General features: G+C 42.7%; 1 protein-coding gene across 2 annotated transcripts in view; it reads right to left on the bottom strand.

Moving 5' to 3' along the window:
* The window catches only part of PITRM1 (pitrilysin metallopeptidase 1), a 55416-nt gene extending 32480 nt beyond the window's left edge, over positions 1–22936 (bottom strand). For both annotated transcript variants that reach the window (XM_058183905.1, XM_058183906.1), the window contains exons 1-10: positions 22809–22936; positions 20558–20666; positions 15299–15405; positions 13421–13572; positions 10508–10622; positions 10318–10414; positions 7894–8054; positions 6257–6383; positions 3922–4010; positions 733–861 (exon numbers count right to left, since the gene is read on the bottom strand). In XM_058183905.1, the coding sequence (XP_058039888.1) occupies positions 733–861; positions 3922–4010; positions 6257–6383; positions 7894–8054; positions 10318–10414; positions 10508–10622; positions 13421–13572; positions 15299–15405; positions 20558–20666; positions 22809–22846 (1124 nt within the window). In that variant the 5' untranslated portion in view covers positions 22847–22936. The remainder of the gene's footprint in view (positions 1–732; positions 862–3921; positions 4011–6256; positions 6384–7893; positions 8055–10317; positions 10415–10507; positions 10623–13420; positions 13573–15298; positions 15406–20557; positions 20667–22808) is intronic.
* Positions 22937–23707: the final 771 nt, after the last annotated feature.

The following is a 23707-nucleotide window of genomic DNA, read 5'->3' as shown; positions in this document are numbered from 1 at the left end:
TATAATTATAAAATGACAATGTCTACAGCATTTAAAGAGAATTTGTATAAGATGTTTTACAGGTGGCATTTGCCCCCGACAAGAATTGCTAGAATGTTCAAAGACAAATCTGAAAAATACTGAAAATGTCATTAGACACCTGGATCATACTACCACATGTGGTGGACATGTGTCGAAATGAAAAGATACTGGACTAAAATACACACATGGTTGGAAAAAATGATCAAAAAACATATTGACTTTAAGCCTGAAGTCTTTCTGTTGGGAATTATACCTGAGATATGTATTAGGGATATAAAATATTTGATTGTGAACATTACTACAGCAGCTAGGATTGTGTTTGCTAAAAATTAGAAAAATGAGAAATTACCTTCGCAAGATGAAATAATTAGAAAAATGATGGAATGTGCAGAGATGAGTAAGTTAACATTTGAAATCAGAGAACAAGAAGATAAGCAATACTATAAAATATGGGATTTATTTTATAATTGGTTAGATGGAAAGATATGTCAGTAACGATAAATATAAGATATATGTATGAAAGTGATGTTTATTCTGTGAATGCACAGGAAGGTATGCTAACACCCATGCAGCACGTTGTAATGAAATTGATTTGATGAGTTTTCTTTTTTTATGTGTAAAATAAATTTAAAAAATTCAAAAAGAAGAAAAAAAAAGAAATCAAACTAAATTTCAGTTACATCAGACACACAGAAAGAGCCACATACTTACCCAACATCTGGTGAAAAATCTGTTCCAAGACCAGCTTCGATCAAAGCTTTATAAAACGGAGAATTTGGGCCACCAACCAATAGAGAAGACAAAAAGTTCAACGTGAAGGTTTCAAAATTATCTGTAATACTAAACATAAAAGAAAAAAAATGAACACTGTAGGATTCAATACAGGTAGTTCTCAACTTACAACCATTTATTTCGTGACCGTTCAAAGCTGCAACAGCATTGAAGAAAGTGACTTATGACTGGTTCACATGTGCCCACTGTAGCACCAGTTGCCAAGCACGTGATCAAAATTCAGTGCTTGGCAACTGGCATGTATTTATGACTGTTGAACTGTCCTGAGGTCATGTGATCACCATTTGTAATCTTCCCAGGTGGCTCCCAATGAGCAAAATAGGTGGAGAAAGCCAGATTTGCTTAATTACTGCGTATTCCACTTAACTGCAGTGATTCTCAACAGCTTCAGAAAAAAAGGTTATAAAATGGGGCAAAGCTCATTTAAAGCTCAGTGCCTTGCTTAGCATTGCAAATTTTTGTCTCTACTGTGGACATACATCAAAGACTACCTGTATAGATAGCAGCACTATCATTTCTAGTTACAAAAGTTTTAGAAAAGTGCCAAACTAATCTTCCTGAAGAACAAAGACATTTCATGTTCCTCCCAAAATTTGAAATGAAGTGACTTAGTTAATGACAGAAAGCAGGATTAATAGTGTTACCATGTTTTCCCAAAAATAAGACCCAGTCATATTTTTTCAAACCCTGAAATAAGTGCTTGGCCTTATTGCCATGCGCTCAAAAGCCCGATTGGGCTTCTTATCAGGGGATGTCTTATTTTGGGGGAAACAGGGTACAGTTTTACAGAACCCACTTAAGGTCAAATTCAAGGTGTTGATTTTAACCTGTAAAGCCCTACATGGCTTGGCACCTGGGTACTTATAGGACCTTTTCTAGCTTATACAGAATAACAGAGTTGGAAGGGACTTTGTAGATCATCTAGACCGACTTCTTGCTCAAGCAAGAAATCCTACACCAGTGGTTCTCAACCTTTATAGTGCTGCGACCCCTCTAATACAATTCCCCACGATGTGGCAACCCCAACCATAAAATTATTTTTGTTTTGAATTTATCGCGCCTGAAGCCGTATTGGCTAGGGATCAACTGCTTGCGATTGCCTTGAGGACGGAGGCATTAAAGCGGAGACTCCTCCCCTATTAAGTTTATCGCGCCTGAAGCCAGATTAGGCTAGCGATTGGGAGTGATTGCAGCTGGCTTGAGAGGGAGACATCAGAGCAAAGATTTCTCTCTTTTTTAATTGATCACGCCTGAAGCCGAATTCGGCTAGCAATTTGAAGAGGCTGCAGCTGGCTTGTGGAGTCAACCATTGGAGCGCGATTCTTCGACTCGCAAGTATACTTCCCATATTTTCGATGGACTTAGGCGACCCCTGGCAAATCGTCATTCGACCCCCAAAGGGGTCCCGACCCACAGGTTGAGAACCACTTCCCTACACCATTTCTGACAAGTGGCTATCCAGACTTTTCTGGAAAGCCTCCAGTGTTGGAGCACTCACAACTTCTGAAGGCAAGCTGCTACACTAGTCAATTGTTCTCACTGTCAGGAAATTTCTCCTTATTTCTAGGTTGAATCGCTCCTCGGTCAGTTTCCATCCATTGTTCCTTGTCTGGCCTTCAGGTGCCAGAACTGGCCCATCCAATGTGCTCATTCTGAGAAGATCCCAACACTCAATTGGATAAAAGGAACAAAGAATTAGGGTCCCACATTTTTAGGGTCAGCCAGCTCTCCTCTTTATGGATATCTAGACCCCTCTGGTGTAGGAACTGCATGCTGTTGGCTATTAGGATGCCACTGGTCCAAAGGCCTTTTGGTAAGGGCAGTGAATTTGAAGTGTAGTAACCCTTCAATTTCCATTATGATTAAATATAACTGGTATACTCTGGCAAAGAATAAACGTATTCTGTGCATTTACTCTCATTTCACATTCTTTTGACTCATTACGGATAATCCTCAATTTACAACACTTCATTTAGTGACCGTTTGATGTTACAAGGGCACTGGAAAAAAGTGACTTATGACTGTTGTTCACACTTAGGACCGCTGCAGCATCCCCATGGTTACGTGATCAAAATTCAGATGCTTGGCAACTGACTCATATTTATGATGGTTGCCGTGTCCCATGGTCACATGATCTATTTTTGCGACCTTCTGGCAAGCAGAGTTTAATGGAGAAGCCAGATGTACTTAACCACCATGTTACTAACTTCACAACTGCAGTGATTCACTTAACAACTATGGCAAGGTAGGTGGTAAAATGGAGCAAAACTCAATAAATATGTTGCTTAGCAACATAAATTTTGGGCTCAGTCGTGGTTGTAAGTCAAGTACCACCTGTATTAATTTCATATACAAATTGCTGTCAACTTGCAATGGCAACTGGAACAGGAATTTGCATTGCTAAGTGACATGGTCATTAAGCATATTTGCACTGCTTAGTGATGGCAATCCTCGCAATCCTAGTCAGTGTTGCTAAACAAATCCCATGGTTGTTAGGTGAGGCAACTTCTTACTGGCTTTTCACAACCAAAGTGAGAAGGACACTGTGGGTCAGGGAAAGTGCGAGAGGGTATGTGAGAGAACGCAGTGTGGGTCAGGGAAGGTGCATACAAAACTCAGCGGACTTCAGGAAGGATGCAGAAAAGGTTGTCCCAGCAGAAGGGACTAGGAGATGGTGCACAAGTATATGGTTGAACAATTGTAGGACATTAGATTGAATTAATAGTAACAGCAATAGCACTTAAACTTATATACCACTTCATAGTGCTTTTACAGCCCCCTCTAAGTGGGTTTACAGAGTCAGCATATTGCCCCCAACAATCTGGGTCCTCATTTTACCCACCTCGGAAGGATGGAAGGCTGAGTCAACCTTGAGCTGGTGAGGATTGAACTGCTGAACTGCTGGCAGTCAGCGGAAGTAGCCTGCAGTACTGCATTCTAACCACTGCACCACCATGGCTCAGTTAGGATAAGGAGAAGTTAACCCCTAATCACTATCACCATTATTTTCCAAGTTCTTTCACTGCAGAAAGTGCTGAATGGAATCCTCATCTGCATAGAGGAAGATGATTGTTTAGATAAATAAGTCTGCTATTCCCAGTTACGTACTCTGCCAGGAGGTAGCTGACGCTGACCATTGTCTGCTTCTTAGAGTCAGTAGCCAATGAATCTGAGGCACATGTCACGTAGTGTTCCCTCTGCAAAACAAACGAACAAACAAATGACTAGCAAACAGGACACTGTCTTTATCCCAAGTATTTTATGATCGTTCTGCTAAAATCCAGCACTTACTTCCAGTTTTCTGGGAAACTGTGCCATAACAAACAAATCTTTGTTTGTGAACTTCACACTTAATAAGTGTGAAGTTCACAATTATGACTCCCACATTTGCTTACAATCACTTGAAAAAATGTAAAATCATGGCCAACCTGTTTTATAACTGCTATGACTTATAACCTAATGGGCAGGCTCCATTGTGGTCGTAACTCAAGGACTAGCTGTATGCTCCTGGCCAAAAGGCACAAAGTATGGGAATGATCTTGTCTGGTACTAGCCTTTAGTCCAGGGGTCCCCAAACTTGGCAGCTTTAAGACTTGTGGATTTCAACTCCCAGAATTCTCCAGCCAGCATAGTCCACAAGTCTTAAAGCTGTCAAGTTTGAAGACCTCTGCTTTAGTCCATTAGAGCTAGGTAATGCTGAGGAACTGGAAAGAGTCCAGCAGAAAACTTAGAAAACTTAGAACTACGCAGACTTCAATCTGACCTAAGCATAGTACATAAAATTATCTACCACAATGTCCTACCTGTCAATGACTACTTCAGCTTCAACCACAACAATACACGAGCAAATAATAGATACAAATTCAAAGTAAACCGTTTCAAACTTGATTGCAGAAAATATGACTTCAGTAACAGAGTGGTCAATGCCTGGAATGCACTACCTGACAAAACCCCCAAAACCTTAAGCTTAAACTGTCTACTGTTGACCTCACCTCATTCCTAGGAGGTCTGTAAGGGGTGTGCATAAGAGCACCCACATACCTACCATCCCTGTCCTAATATTCCTTTTTTATTTACTCTTTTTTTTTTTTTTGCATTTATATCCCGCCCTTCTCCGAAGACTCAGGGCGGCTTACACTATGTTAGCAATAGTCTTCATTCTATTTGTATATTTATATACAAAGTCAACTTATTGCCCTAACAATCTGGGTCCTTATTTTACCTACCTTATAAAGGATGGAAAGCTGAGTCAACCTTGGGCCTGGTGGGACTAGAACCTGCAGTAATTGCAGGCAGCTGCTGTTAATAACAGACTGCATTAGCAGTCTGAGCCACAGAGACCCCATCCACTTTCATGGATCCAAATTATGTTTAAACTTTTACTTGTTATCTTATATATGATTGATAAATAAATATATAAATATATAAAATAAAATAAAATAAAATAAAATGGATAAAGGCTTTGGAAGCTCAATCCTACAAAGAGTGCCTGAAGGAGCTTAAAGAAGAGAAGACTAAGGGAAAACATGATGGAAGAAAAAGTAGTAGATTTATTCACATTAGCATATAAGGGAGCTTTGAAACTGAGAGATCTACACTTGATCTAAGAAAGAATTTCTTGATTGTTAAGATTATTAAAACAATGGAACAACCTGGCTCGTGAAATTATGGGAGCTCCATCATTGGAGGTTTTCAAGAAAAGATTGGACTGATATTTGTCCAGAATGATACAAGGATTCCTGCATTGCTACAGAAGACTTCTAGGCCCCTTCCAACCTCTAATTCCAGGTAGTCAAGTCTTTCTGATCCCTGAACTGCAACTAACGTATTATTTCCTGTAGGTTAAGATAGACAAACCCAGAGGGTTCTCTGTGATGGCACCCAATCTCTAAAATTCTTTATCAGCAAAGTTCTCCACTGAATATTATGATGAATGAGAAGCTAGGCCCCAGCAAGTAAGATGAAGCAATGGTTTCTCCTAAAACTGGAGCTAGAGAAGTGTAGAAGCCCACTCTTTCCTCCACCACAAAGTAGATGTGGAGAGGTTCACTGGAATATGCAAAGCAAGGTTCATATTGTAATCTTTTTCCTTTTTCTCTCCTCCCAAAATGGTGGTGGAATCCTTCCACTAAAACATCTAACAGTTCTGAAGTCTACAAATAGGTGATAAAGAGATCACATTCCTCTATTAACCACTTCAATTTGGCAGCATCTCCTCATGGTTTTAGGAAGCATCTTTCCCATCTCTTGCTATCTCGTCTTTCTCAACTGAACATACAGAGATGGAATTTAAGAATGTTGCCTACACACGAAGGATGGAATGACTGCTTTAAGACATTTGAATCTGGACTGGATCTACCACTGATGAAGCCAACTCTCCTCTAGGCAACAGATCTATAGAAATCCTAGGGCATTTAAGTATAACAAAGAAATTAAAACTCACAGGCTTGTCCCAGATTTGCTGGGGTGGGACAGCAGTGTTGGGTTCAATTTTCTGGAATTTACACAGAGCTTCCTCGTGGATTTGTTTCAAATGCTGCTCTAATGGGAAATCCCCATAAGTAAAGAACCTACAGTGGAAGATAAAATTATTTATTATTAGTGCCCGGGGGAAAACCCTAAAAAAAAATCCCGTTTACATACCTAGGAGACAACAGATATCACACAGGATAGTGTGTTCCAAGTTGATAGCTTATTCTACTTTATCACGTTAAATATTGCCCTAAAGCAGTGTTTTTAACTTCGGCAACTTTAAGATGTGTGAAGTTCTACTCCCAAGATTCCCATGCTAGCATGCTGGGGCAAGGAATTATGGGACTAGAAGTTCGCACATCTTAAAACAGTACTCTACAGGAACTACTGAAATCCTTGGCCTTCAGGTCTTGCTGAAGGGATGTGAAGGCTATTGCTCACCGCTCAAAAATTTCCAGTTCTGCTATGACCTCTATTGAAGAGCAGCTTTTTTTCTGCAGGTACATGCAAAAGGGACAGGATGAGACATTCTTTGCATATACAAATCAACATGTTCATTATTTATTCATGTGGGAAAGAAATAAACATATATTTCCCTCTCCCTTAATGGCTCTAGATAGCTTGCAAAGAGACTATAAACATAATCATAATTGGAACATAGTTAAAAGAAGAAAATATGAAATAATAAAAAGCAGAAATGGAAGCATTAGAAGGTTGAAAAAGCAAGTCAAGTAAAGATACTTTGAGCTACCCTAAGAAGACTCAATTCAACTTTGGTGGCCCTTTGTCACAGGGGAGAAAGCAGAATTAATTGCTAAAAATTTTTAAAGAGGCCATTTATTGTCTCTGTACTGGCATTTCTTCAAATAGCCCATTCATGTGATCTACATCCTTGCAATTAAATAGTCTCAATTAATCAGTTTCCATAAACAAAGAGTTTTATTAACTTCCAGGCCAGAATTTTTAAACAATCTTCACCTTTTCTTAATATCCTAGAGCTAGATTGTTGGTCTTCCGGTTCCAAAGAGATTTAGCTATGATTAATAAGAGATCTCCTGGTTTAATTTAGAGAAAAACAATTGGGCAAACCAGCATATCCAAAATATTATTTGGATAAAAGGTAAAGGTAAAGGTTCCCCTCACACATACATGCTAGTTGTTGCTGACTCTAGGGGGCGGTGCTCATCTCTGTTTCAAAGCCGAAGAGCCAGCGCTGTCTGAAGACATCTCCGTGGTCATGTGGCCGGCATGACTCAACGCCAAAGACGCATGGAACGCTGTTACCTTCCCACCAAAGGTGGTCCCTATTTTTTCTACTTGCATTTTTACGTGCTTTCGAAACTGCTAGGTTGGCAGAAGCTGGGACAAGTAACGGGAGCTCACCCCATTACACAGCAGCACTAGGGATTCGAACCGCTGAGCTGCCGACCTTTCAATCGACAAGCTCAATGTCCTAGCCCGAGCCACCACGTCCCTATTATTTGGATAGCAGAATACAAAAATCAAAGCTATATTGCTATCTTGAGTTCTGTCATTAACTGAATGACCAAGCAATTAATTATTATTAATGTTCCAATTTTCTCTTCCTTTCCCCTTTCCTTCTGATACCTTGCATTGCTGGGATGATAATGAGTAGCATGGAAGTGTTTCAGTTGTTCCCAGGAGAGATCAGGGATCTTCAATGGATCACCACCAGACACAACGGCATAAGTGTGATCAGGAAGAATCTTGTTTTGAAGGTGCTGAGAGAAAACTCTCTCATTATCTGCCTTAAAATAAATATTTTATTGAATAAGAATAAATGAACAGATCATCTATGGTCAAACACTACCCAGTATCCGAACATCTCTGGGGATTGATGCCTGATTAACTGTAGGGCTGCAAAGACACATGTAGTCCTTGACTTACAACAGTTTATTTAGTGGCCATTTGAAGTTACAATGGCACTGAAAAAGTGACATGAACATTTTTCATACTTACGATCATTGCAGCACCGTTCATGTTCACATGATCAAAATTCAGCCACTTGGCAACTGACTCGTATTTATGACGGTTGCAGTGTCCCAGGGTCATGTGATCAGTAGTGGAATGCTGCCGGTTTAACACCAGTTCGGTGAGCACGTGCTTCGCGCTGATAATGGAGCATTTAGAAGCTCAGCTGCTTACTTTCCAAGTCAGTAACGGTAAGTAGAACAGCAATGGGGAGGGAATCAGCTATGCCAAGCGATTGGGATGAACTAGAAAGCAGGAAATAAAGGACAGGATAGGGCAGGGCTAAGTGGGTGGGTGGGGCCAGCTGATCATCGGAGTTACCGGTTAGGTCCAAACCAGCTGAATTCCACCTCTGCACGTGATCACCTTTTATGACCTTCTGACAAGCAAAGTCAATGGGGAAGCCAGATTCACTTAACAACAGTGTTACTAATTTAACACCTACAAAGATTCACTTAACAATTGTGGAAAGAAAGGTTGTAAAATGGGACAAAACTCGCTTAACAGCTATCTTGCATAGTAACAGAAATGTTGGTCGTAAGTCAAGGACTACCTGTATCATGCAAGATTTTATTCTACTGCTAGCATTATTCTATTGTACTGTTCTACATCCTCAGCACTGGCTAACTGAGTTATCGAAAAGTCTACCATTTCCCCAATTCTGACCTAGAAGTTAGGTAACATTTGTAGAATTGATGTCTTCGCCTTTGTTAACAAGACCACTGCAATACAGTTATTATGTATTGCATAATACATAATATAGGAATTTTAAGTTGGAAAGGTAAAGGCCAAGTCACACAATGGTTCAACTGAGTCAAACCACAGCTGAAAAGTCAATTATGGGTTGGCATGCCAACCATAGCTTTGATTCTCACACACATCAGAATCAGAAAGTCATTCTTTGAAATGCACCTGTTTTCTGAAGATTAGTTCAAGAATATTAAATTTTAAAAAAACCATGCCCATTTCTGCTTTAGTGTTATATGTGAATGCACCAGTCTGAAATTGTGATTTCCATTTGGCTTACGAATTGCAACTGTGGCATAAATATATGGCAAAGCATTATTTGTCTGTAGATTCTTCTTATTTGAAAGTAAGAGAAGCTAAACTAGGAAAGACAACTACCCCCCGAATGGTCAAGTAAATTATGCTTGCCATCCGAAATATTGGAGACGAGTTCACAAATTTCACAATTTTAATCATGACCTGCAGATGAAGTAACAGCACCCTGATTCGCATTCAACAGTTAGTACTAATGGATGAATATGTACAGAGTGCTAAGTCGGAATGACATTCTGAAGTTACGATGGCACCGAACAAAGAGGCTTATGACCATTTTTCACAATTGCAACCATTGCATTGCAACATCCCCTTGGTCACATGACCAAAATTTTGGACACTTGGCAACTGGCTGGTGTTTATGATGGTTTCAATGTCCTGGGGTTATGTGATTACCTTTTTAGCCACCATCTGATAAGTGAAGTCAATGGGGAAACCAGCTTCACTTAACAACCGTGTTGCTAATTTAACAACCGCAGTGATTCGCTTAGCAACTGTGGCAAAAAAGGTCCTAAAATCTGGCAAAATTCACTTGACCCTCTCACTTAGCAACAGAAATTTTGAGCTCAGTCGAAATCATTACGGTGAGGACTACCTGTATTTGATTTGGACTCAATATCATGTATAAACCTGTTGGACAAACCATAGTTAAAACAAGCCATGGTTTGGTACTAAGTATGAACACAGGCCATGTCTGAACCTCCCAAACAAAGGGAGAGTCTTAAGAACCACCTTGCTGGATGAAAACCAACTCACCCAACCAAGCCATTTATAAAATAAATGTTAACCAGTGCAAGATCTTTTGAATCCTGCAGCCTTTACCATCTCAGTGAGTTTTAAGCTTCTTAACAATTCCTCAAAAATATTGTCAACCCCTACCTGAACTTAGCTTGTCACCACTCAAACACAGAACTATTTTACAGCAGCTCCCCAGGAATTCTCAACTAAGCCAAAAGTGTGTAACAATAAAATAGGGCTTACAAAAGCTCCCTTCATTTCATTAAAGACAACTCCTTTGAAGGTTAATTGTGACCGAGGATCTGACGGGCTCTCGTGTTCCAACCTCCAACCTTCCTGCCTAAAGAAATTTGAAATACATAAAACGTGAGTTAAGGATTCTTCTGGATGATACAGCACGGTTCTGTCCATCAACTGGATCACAAAACCTTACCAGAAATCCAGAAGCCTCAAAGAAGGGAAAAACACAGCATCCAGGTAGACAGAGAGAAGATTCTGGAAGTCCTTCGGATTTTGGGTAGAAAACGGATAGAGTGTGTAATCACTAGCTGCGAAAGAAGATGACAAAAGTTAAAAATGAAACAGTTCGAAATTAAATCCTTGAGTTTTACAACTCATTTACAGTGATGAATGCTTTGCCATCTTCATTTCGTCTTCAAACCAAGCCCTCTATTGTGTTATTTTTTTATTGAAGAAATTTTTAACCAGATAAAGATGCTACAAATATTAGAAAAGAAACAAAATGGGGAAAGTAGAAAAAGAAAGGAAGAAAAAGATTATAAAGCAGTGGCTCCTGATATTTTGGACAGCAATTATAAATGTGTTTATATTTTACTCTCTTCCTCCACGGTTACGTCATAATTCTTTCTTTCGTTAAGCTACTTTTCTAATACTGAAACCCATAAATCACATGCTCATTTTTCTCTTTTTTCAGCAAAAAGCCCGTAAGGATTTTCAGTTTTTTTGGTGTTTCCAGTCACTGATAAATGTAGTTATTGATCTTTCTCTAATCAAACAAGTTAATTTTGCCATGTCTGTTAGTTCATCATCTTCACCAACCTATCTTCCACTAACAGTATTTCAGAATTTTTTCCTTAATTAATTAATTAATTAATTAATATGCTGCTCCATTTCACTACCCAAACGGACTCTGGGTGGCTTGCAAGATAAAAATAGAAACATAAAAACAATTACAAATATGTAAAATATTTATATTTACGAATATATAACAATTAAAATTATAAGAAATAAATAGATGTTAATAATAGCTTTGTGCATATAATTGTTTTTCAGCAGTAATCATGTATAAAAAATAATCTTCCATAAGGTAAAGGTTCCCCTCGCACATATGTGCTAGTCGTTCCTGACTCTAGGGGGCGGTGCTCATCCCCATTTCAAAGCCAAAGAGCCAGCGCTGTCAGAAGATGTCTCCGTGGTCATGTGGCCGGCATGACTCAACACCAAAGGCTCACAGAACGCTATTACCTTCCCACTAAAGGTGGTCCCTATTTTTCTACTTGCATTTTTTACATGCTTTCGAACTGCTAAGTTGGCAAAAGCTGGGACAAGTAATAAGAGCTCACCCCATTACGCAGCACTAGGAATTCGAACTGTTGAACTGCCGACCTTTCGATTGAAAAGTTCAATGTCTTACCCACTAAGCCACCGCGTCTTCCATAGCTCTTTTCTAACTGCCTGTTCATTAATTCTAATGTTATTTGTGTTATTTCTAATGTTTTGACCACGTGTCATTTCTTAGGGACCCAATTATATGGAAAGTTTAAGAAAACTTCAAGTACAGGTAGTCCTCGGTTTACAACAGTTCATTTAGTGACCATTCAAAGTTACAACAGCAGAGACAAAAAAGTGACTTGTGACCATTTTTCACACTTACGACCATGGCAGCATTCCCAGTCATGTGATCAAAATCAGATGCTTGGCAACTGGTTCATATTTATGATAAGTCGCAATGTCATTGTGATCCCCTTTTGTGACCTTCTGACAAGCAAAGTAAATGAGGAAGCCAGGTTTACTTCACAACCCAGTTATTAACTTAACAAGTGCAATGATTCACTTAACCACTGTGCCAATGAAAGTCGTAAAATGGGGCAAAACTCAATATCTCACTTAGCAACATAAATATTTGGGCTCAATTGTGGTTGTAAGTTGAGGACTACCTGTACAAAATGCAAGGAAAAAAAAGACATTAAAACTGCAAGAAGGGGACAGTATTAGCTTCCAGCATTCCTCAGCTGTACCCATGCTGCTTTGGACTGCTTTGGGGATCAAATTGATTGGAGGACTACAGGATATAAACCTGAGATCACAGCTCACCATGTCATAAAATGCTATTAGAAAATCAGGAAAGATGATAGAAAAATGGTACCCTACAAGAAAGAAAATTGTGCATGACTTACTTGCACAGAAAGTGTGAACACTTCACTTAACACCTAAAAATTTTTCCCACTCAAAGATTGTTAGTCAAAAATTGGGTATGTTTTGGGAAGGTAACAGCGTTCCGTGTGCCTTTGGCGTTGAGTCATGCCGGCCACATGACCACGGAGACGTCTTCGGACAGTGCTGGCTCTTCGGCTTTGAAACAGAGATGAGCACCGCCCCCTAGAGTCGGCAATGACTAGCATGTATGTGCGAGGGGAACCTTTACCTTTACCTTTACCTTTAGTTTAATAAAAAGAAGCACAGGGGTGACACTATAGCAGTCTTCCAATATTTGAGGGATTGCCACAAAGAAGAGGGATTCAAGCTATTCTCCAAAGCACCTGAAGGCAGGACAAGAAGCAATGGGTGGAAACTAATCAAGGAGACATGCAACCTAGAACTAAGGAGAAATTTCCTGACATGACAACAACTAATCAGTGGAACAGCTTGCCTCCAGAAATTGTGGGTTTTCAAGAAGAGATTGGACAGCTATTTGTCTGAAATGGTATAGAGTCTTCTGCTGAAGCTGGGAGCTGGACTACAAGACCTCCAAGTCTCTTCCAATGCACCTGTTATTCTGCAAGTTCTTAGCAAGCTGTCATTTGAAATCAGCACTTTTTATCCTCCTTCTCCTCACCATACATTACGCAATGTTGATATTTCCAGTTGTCACTATATGTTTGTTAACTATTCAGCATGCTAGACTTTTCTTTGTTCTGCCAGTTTGAGGGTGTGTGTGTGTGTGTGTGTGTGTCAGCAACCCTGTTTGGATAAATCATGTTGACACTCAAGACTCAGAATTCACCTTAGAAAGAAAGCAAATCAACATTGCAGATTTTGTTGTACAAATAAGCTGCCACATACACACCAGAAAATTCACAACACTTGTCAGTTTCCATTTCCTCACCTGTGAATGCATTCATGAAGGTAGAGAGTGACCGATTCAGCATTTTAAAGAAGGGATCCCTGACAGGATACCTCTCGGACCCGCACAATACAGTATGTTCAAGGATGTGGGGCACCCCTGTACTGTCCATGGGAGTTGTCCGGAACTGAACACTATAAAACAAACAGGAAAACATTTGTGTTTTAATTTTTCTTTTCAGATAGAGATCTTGTTTTTCAAGGAAGCTAACAATAACAAAGCAAAACACTAATAAAGCACAATAGTATAATACTCTTATAATGCCTTCTCCTGCCTATGTATCAATTTTCTAGTTTTGCCCAACTTATGTTAATGTTTTCAATGTTTTTGTTTTCATACTTGTTTTTATAGTGTTCTACACCAGTGGTCACCAACTGGTGGTCCCTGGACTACTGGTGATCAATGAGAAAATTTTGGTGGTCCACAGAAAAATTATTTGCATTTTTTAGATTACACTAAATCAGGGGTTCCTCAAACAACGGACCCTGGGCCAGATATGTGCAATGAACACTTGTGTTACTGCAGGGAGTCCTCCCCTTCAGGATCTTTTTGTACAGGTCAGAGGGGGGCAGAAATTCCAACTTGGGGTCTGCTTCAGCCTCCTGGTACGGGGCTTTGGGCGAAGGCTGGAGGGACGCACCGCTGGTGGCGAAGAGCCGGAGGGCCTTGTTCCAGTGGGACAGCATCATGGCCTGGAACTGGCTTGACCATCTCAGCCTGCTGATCCTCCAGGTACCTGGCCTTGCACTCCTGCAGGTCTTCCCTCTGCTTGGAAAGCCTATGCTCCTAGTCCTCAGTGAGATGCTTCTGCTGAGCCTCCTTCTCAGCCAGATCCAATTTGAACTGACCTGTTTTGCCAACTCTTTCTCATGGTGGCTGCTTAACTCCAATAACTGTTTCCTGTTGGGGCCCTAAGGAGCCTGGGCGGGTGGACAGGTGAGGAATGGCTGGGGAGGGGTGAATAGAGGCCGGTGAGGCACCCCTCGAAGTGACATCAAGTTGGCCACACCCACCCAGTCGGTCATTAAGCAGATCATATTGGTGGTCCACGGGATTTAATATTATGAATTTAGTAGTCTCTGAGGTCCGAAAGGTTGGGGACCTCTGTTCTACACCACTCAGAGTCTGTGGGATGAGCAGCAGATAAATTTAATAAATAAGCAAACAGCATAATACAGGTAATCCTCGTCTTACAGCAATTCATTTAGTGACCGATCCAAGTTACAACGGCACTAAAAAAAGTGTCTTATGACCGTTTTTCACACTTATGACCATTGCAGCATCTCCACGATTTACATTTGGACGCTTAACAACTGCATTCATATCTATGATGGTTGCAGTCTCCCGCCGGTCATGTGATCATCTTTTGCGACCTTCTGAACAAGCCAGATTCACTTAACAACCATGTCACTGATTTAACAACTGCATCGATTCTTTTAACAAACATTGCAAGAAAAGTCGCAAAATGGGGCAAAACTCACTTAACAAATTTCTCCCTTAGCAGCATAAATTACAACTGTAATCGTAAATTGAGGGCTACCTATATATGCTGTCAAAGGCATAAGGAAAAAGGTACACGCATCTCTCTCCCAATCCACACTCTTGAAAAGCTATGTGCCCAGGATTATTAAAGTCAGCTTCTCAACTAAGTGGAAGTCTGAACCCATGATTTCTAATAAAAAACAAGAGCTACTCTCAGGGCCCATTGAATTCAAAGCTTTGGTGCTGTAACTTAATCCCTCTGAACCAAAGGTGAATAACAAAAATACCAGACATTTTAAGGCCAGATATGATGCATGTCTTCAAAGGCTTTGAAGACCAGATGATCCACAAAAAATTCCATTATTCATCATTCTTGACCTGAACAAATTGTTGGAGTCTTCTCGCGCCACATGCAAATACTGGGCTCCAGTCTTATCATGGTTGAGTTTAACAGCCGTCAAGGAAAATTCAGGAACTGCCATCACCTGAATAAAAAATACACGCATTTCTACAAATTAATACAAATTAAGCCACCACCACTTCTGCAAAGCTTTGAGTTTACAAACCATGCTCAACCACTTTGCCCAGAAGGCTCAGCTAGAAGGACAGTCATGTTTACCCGACCAGCTCCAAGCCAGCCGTGTACCTCAAATTGCATGTATTATTATTTATTATTTATTTGATTTTTATACCGCCCTTCTCCCGAAGGACTCAGGGCAGTGTACAGGCAAAAATAAAACAGATAATACAATATACAATTTAAAAAGCAGATTAAAAAACTTATTTTAAAATTAGCCTGATAGGTTAAAATATACGAGACTAAAAAACCCCATTTAAAATTAATTAATAAAAATGTAAAATTTAAAATTAAAAAAATTCAATTCAAGCCAGCCCCGCGTGAATGAAAAGATGTGTCTTCAGTTCGCGACGGAAAGTCCGAAGGTCAGGTATTTGGCGTAAACCCGGGGGAAGCTCGTTCCAGAGTATGGGAGCCCCCACAGAGAAGGCCCTTTCCCTGGGGGCCGCCAGCCGACATTGTTTGGCGGACGGCACCCTGAGAAGTCCCTCTCTGTGAGAGCGTACGGGTCGGTGGGAGGCATGTGGTAACAGCAGGCGGTCCCGTAAGTACCCAGGCCCTAAGCCATGGAGCGCTTTAAAGGTCATAACCAACACTTTAAAGTGCACTCGAAAGGCCACAGGTAGCCAGTGCAGTCTGCGCAGGAGCGGTGTTACGTGGGAGCTATGCGTAGCTCCCTCTATCACCCGCGCAGCTGCATTCTGGACTAGCTGAAGCCTCCGAGTGCACTTCAAGGGGAGCCCCATGTAGAGAGCATTACAATAATCCAAGCGAGAGGTAACGAGCGCATGAGTGACTGTGCACAAGGCATCCCGATCAAGAAAGGGGCGCAACTGCCAAACCAGGCGAACCTGGTGGAAGGCCCTCCTGGAGACGGCCGTCAAATGATCTTCAAACGACAGCCGATCATCCAGGAGGACGCCTAAGTTGCGCACCCTATCCTTTGGGGCCAGTAACTCGCCTCCAACAGTCAGCCGCGGCTGCAGCTGACTGAATCGGGATGCTGGCATCCACAGCCACTCCGTCTTGGAGGGATTAAGCTTGAGCCTGTTTCTCCCCATCCAGACCCGTATGGCTTCCAAACACCGGGACAGCACTTCAACAACTTCATTGGGGTGGCCCGGGGTGGAAAAGTACAGCTGAGTGTCATCAGCGCACTGCTGGTATCTCACCCGAAGCCACTGATGATCTCACCCAACGGCTTCATGTAGATGTTGAACAGCAGGGCGAGAATCGACCCCTGCGGCACCCCACAAGTGAGGCACCTCGCGGTCGACCTCTGCCCCCGTCAACACCGTCTGCGGCCGGTCGGAGAGATAGGAGGAGAACCACCGATACACGGTGCCTCCCACTCCCAATCCCCCCAACCGGCGCAGCAAGATACCATGGTCGATGGTATCAAAAGCCGCTGAGAGGTCTAATAGGACCAGGGCAGAGGAGTAACCCCTGTCCCTGGCCCTCCAGAGATCATCCACCAATGCGACCAAAGCTGTCTCCGTGCTGTATCCGGGTCGGAAGCCGGACTGGAACGGGTCTAGATAGACATCTTCATCCAGGTATTGGGGTAGCCGTCCCGCCCCACCACTCCCTACACCCTCCGCAACAAAGGGAAGGTTGGAGACTGGACGATAATTACCCAAAATAGCTGGGTCCAGGGAGGGCTTCTTGAGGAGGGGTCTCACCACCGCCTCTTTCAAGGCGGCAGGGAAAACCCCTTCCAACAGAGAAGCGTTGATAATCCTCTGGAGCCAGCCTCGTGTCACCTCCTGAGTGGCCAGTACCATCCAGGAAGGGCACGGGTCCAGTAAACATGTCGTGGCGTGAAGCCTCCCAACAACCTGTCCACGCCCTCGGAGCCACAGGGTCAAACTCATCCCAAACAGACTCGACAAGACGTGCCTCTCCCTCGCTTGATCATCCCAATTTCGGTCCAGACCGTCCCAGAGCTGAGCGATTTTATCGATAGATAACCACTAAACTCCTCGGCTCGTCCTGCAAAGGGTCATCCCGCACCTCCTGGTGAAGGAGGAGCGGGTCACCAAACAGGGCGGCCGGGCGGTTATCTGCCGACGCAATGAGGGTGGAGGCGAGGGCGCCGCCTCCCTCATTGCCACTAGGTAGGTCCTAGAATAGGACCCAACTAGTGTCCGATCAGCTCGAACGACTGGACCTCCAGGTGCTCTCTAGGCGCCTTCTCCGCGTTTCATCTCCCTCAGCCCCTCGGAGAACCAAGGGGCCGGATGAGATCTGCGCCGGGTCAGAGGCCGCAAAGGCGCGACACGGTCCAAGGCCCCAGCCGCGGCCTGTTCCCAGGCCACGACTAGTTCCTCAGTCATGCCGTGGGCCAGATCCTCAGGAATGGCCCAAGCTCCGCCAGGAACCTCTCGGGGCCCATCAGGCGCCTGGGACGGAACCAACGTATAGGTTCCGTCTCCCTGCGATGGTGAGTGGCGGTACGGAAGTCTAGTCGAAGGAGAAAATGATCGGACCATGACATTGGTTCTGTTACTAAATCATCTAATTCCAGATCATTTAACCACTGTCCAGAGATATAAATCAGATCCAGCGTGCCTCCCCATGTGCGAGGGGCCATCATTTATTCGAATCAGGTCCAAGGCCGTCATGGAAGCCTGGAACTCCCGAGCTGCCGTCGATAACAAGCCAGCCGATGGCAAGTTGAAATCCCCCATGACTATAAGTCTGGGGGTCTCAACTGCCACAGCGGCAAGTACCTCCAACAGCTCAGGCAGGGCTGTGGTCACGCAGCAAGGAGCCAGGTACGCGATCAACAAGCCCAACTGATTCCTATGGCCGCACATAGAGGGATTCACAGCCGGCAATCTGAGGAACAGTGGCCTCCCTCGGCTCTAGATCTTCCTTAATGACAACCGCCACCCCCCCACCCCTACCTTGGGCCCTCGGCTGATGAAATGCTTGGAAACCTGGAGGGCACATCTCAACAAGGGGAACCCCCTCCTCTGGGCCCAACCAGGTCTCCGTAATGCCCATGAGGTCCGCGGACTCCCCGAATAAGATCGCAGATCAGGGGAGCCTTATTAACCACGGACCGGGCATTACATAACATCAGCCGAAGATCCAAGCTCTGAGGATCATGGCCGCCCGAGGAACGGGTAGGGACAGGGGGGCCGGAGCACGTGATCGCTTTAAGACATCGAACACGTGCTCCCAACTCTCGATACGCCCCCCCCCGCCATATCTGCCTCTCCCACTTACCGTACAGATCGAACCACCCTCTAGTCCTGGAAGAACGCCCTCCCCCCCTGCCTTCAGACCAGATGGAGTAGTGCCGCGAACTGACACGGGGGCTGGATCACTCCCTGACGGGTTCTCATCCCCACCCGTCAAATCCCTCCCCCCCCCACCCCGAACCCGTCAGTTCCCACCCTCCCCTTAAAATTCCCATTAAAACTCCCCTTAAAAAACCGATTAAAACAGTTAATTAAAAATCCCCCGAGTCTCATCAGGATGGCACATCAGGATGGTGGTTCTCCAAACCATTTTTCAGAACTTTCCTGAGCTTTCTCAAGAATATTCCCCTTTAGAGAAATTAGACCACTTCTGAACATAAATTTAATTATAAATTTAATTATATCACCGAGTATTACATTATTGTTGCTGGTGGAACAACGGGACATAAATGAAACAACAACAAAAAAAGGAATGACTGTAAACTTGATAATGGCAGCTAGATTAGTGATGGCTAAATTCTGGGGACGAAATTGGGATATTCAAAGAAATGAATGGTATAATAAAATTTAACAAACAATAAATTAACAACGGATATTAAATTTAAAAAAGGGATGATTAAAAGGGGGGCCGGAATAACTCAGGCTGTTAAGAAACCTGTTATTAGAACACAGTAGCCTGCAATTACTGCAGGTTCAAGCCCAGCCCAAGGTTGACTCAGCCTTCCATCCTTTATAAGGTAGGTAAAATGAGGACCCAGATTGTTGGGGGGGCAATAAGTTGACTTTGTAAAAAAAATATACAAATAGAATGAGACTATTGCCTTACACTGTAAGCCGCCCTGAGTCTTCGGAGAAGGGCGGGATATAAATGTAAACCAAAAAACAACAACACAAATAATTATAATGAAATATGGGGGGATTTTATAAAATCGATGTTGGTGGAAGGCAGAGGAAATAAACCTACTCAAGAATATATGCTGTTTTGGAGGGCATAAGGACACATTTAGAATATATTGTATATTTTTTAGCTGTTATAGAAGAAGAAATATAAGGGGGGGAAAATAGTCTCCGAGAGTGAGGGATGCACTGTATTATTTATATTTTTTTCTTTTTTGTATTTAGATGTGTATGTCTATGTTTGTATTGTTTGCATTACTTGTAATTACAATAAAATTAAAAATTAAATTAAAAAAAAGAATATTCTCCTTTTAACAATACTATTCTACATTTACAAGTTAATCCTCATTAAGCGACAATTGGGGCTGGCAACTCTGTCATTAGGTAAAGCAGTTGCTCAGAAAAACCACAACTGTTCCTATCATCTTGTCATTTTATAGACCTGCAAAGGTTGCCAATAGGAGGATGGGTCTCAGAGTTGAGTCATAAGTGGGAACATCTGTAATGTAGACAGTTGCTAAACAAGGACTGCCTGTATTTATTAGTTTCCTAGATTTGACTCACACGAGTTCAAGGCAGTTTATATGGAAATTCTCTTAAATTGTATTTCTGCAAAAGTATGACAAGTCAGTGATTTTTCATGCAGTTAGTTATGACCCTTGGCTCCTAGCCCACCCCATTCATCCTCTGTTTTTTGTATTATGCAAACCCAGAGATGTTCAAGGCCTCCTTTTCAATGTACAGTTTGTGCTGCAAACCCCATCAAGGGCTCCAACAGACCTTAGCAAACTCTAACTGGGTATATTCTAAATTAAGAGAACGTACAGGAAGGCTGAAATCAGTGTTAACTTCTGAGCTAGCAAGGTTTTATGGAAATGAGCTCTGAAAAGCCTAAATTAGCTGGAATCTTGAATTCAAATTGTAAGAAGGTGACTTGGAAACAAAACCTTTTACCTGGTTTACAGTGAATCCATGGATTTTATCTCCGCTTTTGAATTGCAGTGCCCTTTCATTTGCAGAACCGCTCATCCATCGCCACAGTCTTGGCCCAAACAATCCAGAACTAACCAAAAAACAAAAAACAAAGAGGAATGACCAGAGATTTGGAACTCACCAAATTTACAGGTGATACTAAGCTGGCAGGAATAGCTTAACACCCTAGAAGATAGGCTCAAGATCCAGATGGATCTTGACAGACTTGAACACTGGGCCCTATCTAACAAAATGAAATTCAACGTAAAGAAAAGTCAAGTCTAACACTTAAGTAAGAAAAACCAAAAGCACACATATAAACTGGGGGAAACTAGGCTTAATAGCAGTGAGTGTGAGAGGGATCTTGGAGTCTTAGTGGATAACCAGCTAAATATGAGCTAGCAGTGTGCAGCGGCAGCTAAAAAAGCCAACGCTATCCTAAGTTGCATTAACAGAGAGGTACAATCACAATCAAGTGAGGTACTAATACCACTCTATAAGGCCTTAGTAAGACCACATCTAGAGTACTGCATCCAATTTTGGTCACCACACTATAAAAAAGATGTTGAGACTCTAGAAAAAGTGCAGAGGAGAGTAACCAGGATGATTAGGGGGCTGAAAACTAAAACATATGAAGAACAATTACATGAACTGGGCATGGCTAGTCTAGTGAAAAGAAGGACCAGGGGAGACACGATAGCAGTGTTCCAATACTTGAGGGGCTGCCACAGAGAGGAGAGGGGTCAAGCTCTTTTCCAAAGCACCTGAAGGCCAGACAAGGAATAATGGATGGAAACTGATCACGGAGAGATTCAACTTAGAAATGAGGAGGAACTTTCTGACAGTGAGAGCAATCAACCAATGGAACAGCTTGCCTTCAGAAGTTGTGGGAGCTTTATCACTTGAGACTTTCAAGAAAAGACTGGACTGCCATTTGTCAGAAATGGTGTAGGGTCTCCTGCTTGAGGGGGGAGGGTTGGACTAGATCAGAGGTCTCCAACCTTGGCAACTTTAACACTTGTGCACTTCAATTCCCAGAATTCTTCAGCCAGCTTTGCTTTGCTGGCTGAGGAATTCTGGGAGTTGAAGTCCACAAGTCTTAAAGTTGCCAAGGTTGGAGACCTCTGGACTAGATGACCTATAAGGTGCCTTCCAACTCTGTTAATCTGTTAACCCTGACAACTTTAAGACATGTAGATTACAATTCCCAGAATTCCTCATCCTGGCTAGGGAACTCTGGGAATTGAAGTCTATGAGACTTAAAGTCGCCATGTTTGAAAAATACTATTTTTGGAGTGAAGTTGTATGAGATGTAATAAGGGCAGTTTCATGCTTTGTAAAGAGAAGAGAACAGAGCTAGAATTGGACCGCAGCAGGATCGGTATTTTCAAAAGCTGTTTGGCCCCAGAATTCAATAGATAATCCTGGGGGTGACTGCAAGGTAAACATGTTAGCCAATTCAAAACAAATCAAAAGAAAATGAAAGCAAGTCATTTTACCCGTCCCCAAGAAAGAAAAGAAGGAAAACACTGCCTTAATGTAAACCGTAAGAGCATTCTTTTAATTTTGTATATTTCCATGTCCCTTTTTATTGTTACCAATCATTCTTTTAAGAGGACACCAGTAGGCCCTCAAAAAAAAAAAAAACTAACAGGAAAGATAACAAAAATTGCAGCCAAAGTCCGATCCAGATTTCTTAAAGATAAGTGAGGGGTGGGAGGCGGCTATTATTTGACTTGTGAGGGGATAAATCTTTGACCATTCAGCTAGTCCACCCTGCCAGTTCGTCTGAATGGCCAATGCTTCAAGGCCTAAAAACAATGTAAGCAAAAAGATACAAAGTAGCGCCTATAAACTTGTTTCTCCAACTAAGTTCCCTTTAGTTTAGATCCAAGCTCTTAACGGGAACAATAAAGAAGAGAGAGAGAGAGAGAGAGGCTCTCGTCCACACCCACCAGGACTAAGCAGCATGTGCGCACAGCAGAGTTTATCAGGTCGGCACAGAAAGCACTTTGCACATGCTCAGAGCCCACTTTTCTTCCCCGCACCCTACCTAACGGCGGTTTCCAAAGCACCAGCCTTCCAGGAAGGCTCCGGGGTTTCCAAACCGAAGGCATTCCCAAGTGGGTCGGAAGAAATCTTAAGAGCTCCTGAGCATGGGCAAAGCGATTCCCCACGAAGAAACCCAGACTTCGTCCTCCCCCCCAGCAGCCCCTCCTGCCCCTGTCCTCACCGGGGAAGGCCCGTCCGAGCCAGCCACAAGCCCCACATGGCGACCCTCCTGGCAGAAAGCAAAGCCACGCTGTTTCCGCGGCGCTTCTGCTGATGTTGCTGCTCTTGCTTTCCTGACCTGGATGGAACACCCACCTACCCGCTTGGATTACGCATGCGCGGGCCTTTTCTAGTTCACTCCAGCGAGGCTGCGGAATGTTCCGCGCTCGCGCGGCTCCGCCCCTTTCCTCCTTTCTTTAACCCCCCCCCAAACACACACACACAAACACAAACACACAGAGCAAACCCAGTTTTGCGCCGCTATTTGAAACAGCGCCGGTGGTGTCGTTAGTCTTTGGCTTCCGCGAGCTAATTGCTCGAGTTGGGAGCAAATTCTTGCAGCTTGCTCGCTCGCTCAGATCCCTGAGCTTTGCTTTGCAAAAAAAGACAACGGCGCATGGGGGATATCTGCCGAGTAGCTCACATTTCCATTTTCAAGAGCAGTTCTTTAAAACTGGCTTTCGTCTTAATGTCTGTAGAGAGTCTCAGTCATCCCAGGTTATGGTTGTCCCAAAGGTGTTTTTTTTTGTTTTTTTTTCCAGGAGGCAACTGAACCCTTTGACTCAGGGGTGTCTTTCTACCCGAACGCCATCACTCTGCTAAACAAAGAATTCCCTCAATACTGTCAAACTATTGACTAAATCTGCACTACTATTAATCTTCTCATCGTTCCCATCACCCATCTCCTCCCACTTATGACTGCATAACTGTAACTTTGTTGCTTGTATCCTTACGGTTTATATTGATACTGTTTGTTTCTTGATTGCTTACTTGTACCCTATGACAACCATTAAGTGTTGTACCTTAGAATTCTTGATGAAGGTATCTTTTCTTTTATGTACACTGAGAGCATATGCACCA

The sequence above is a fragment of the Ahaetulla prasina genome, chromosome 4 (assembly GCF_028640845.1).
Source record: "Ahaetulla prasina isolate Xishuangbanna chromosome 4, ASM2864084v1, whole genome shotgun sequence".
Taxonomy (NCBI): domain Eukaryota; kingdom Metazoa; phylum Chordata; class Lepidosauria; order Squamata; family Colubridae; genus Ahaetulla; species Ahaetulla prasina.
This window is presented reverse-complemented; position numbering and strand designations above follow the sequence as displayed.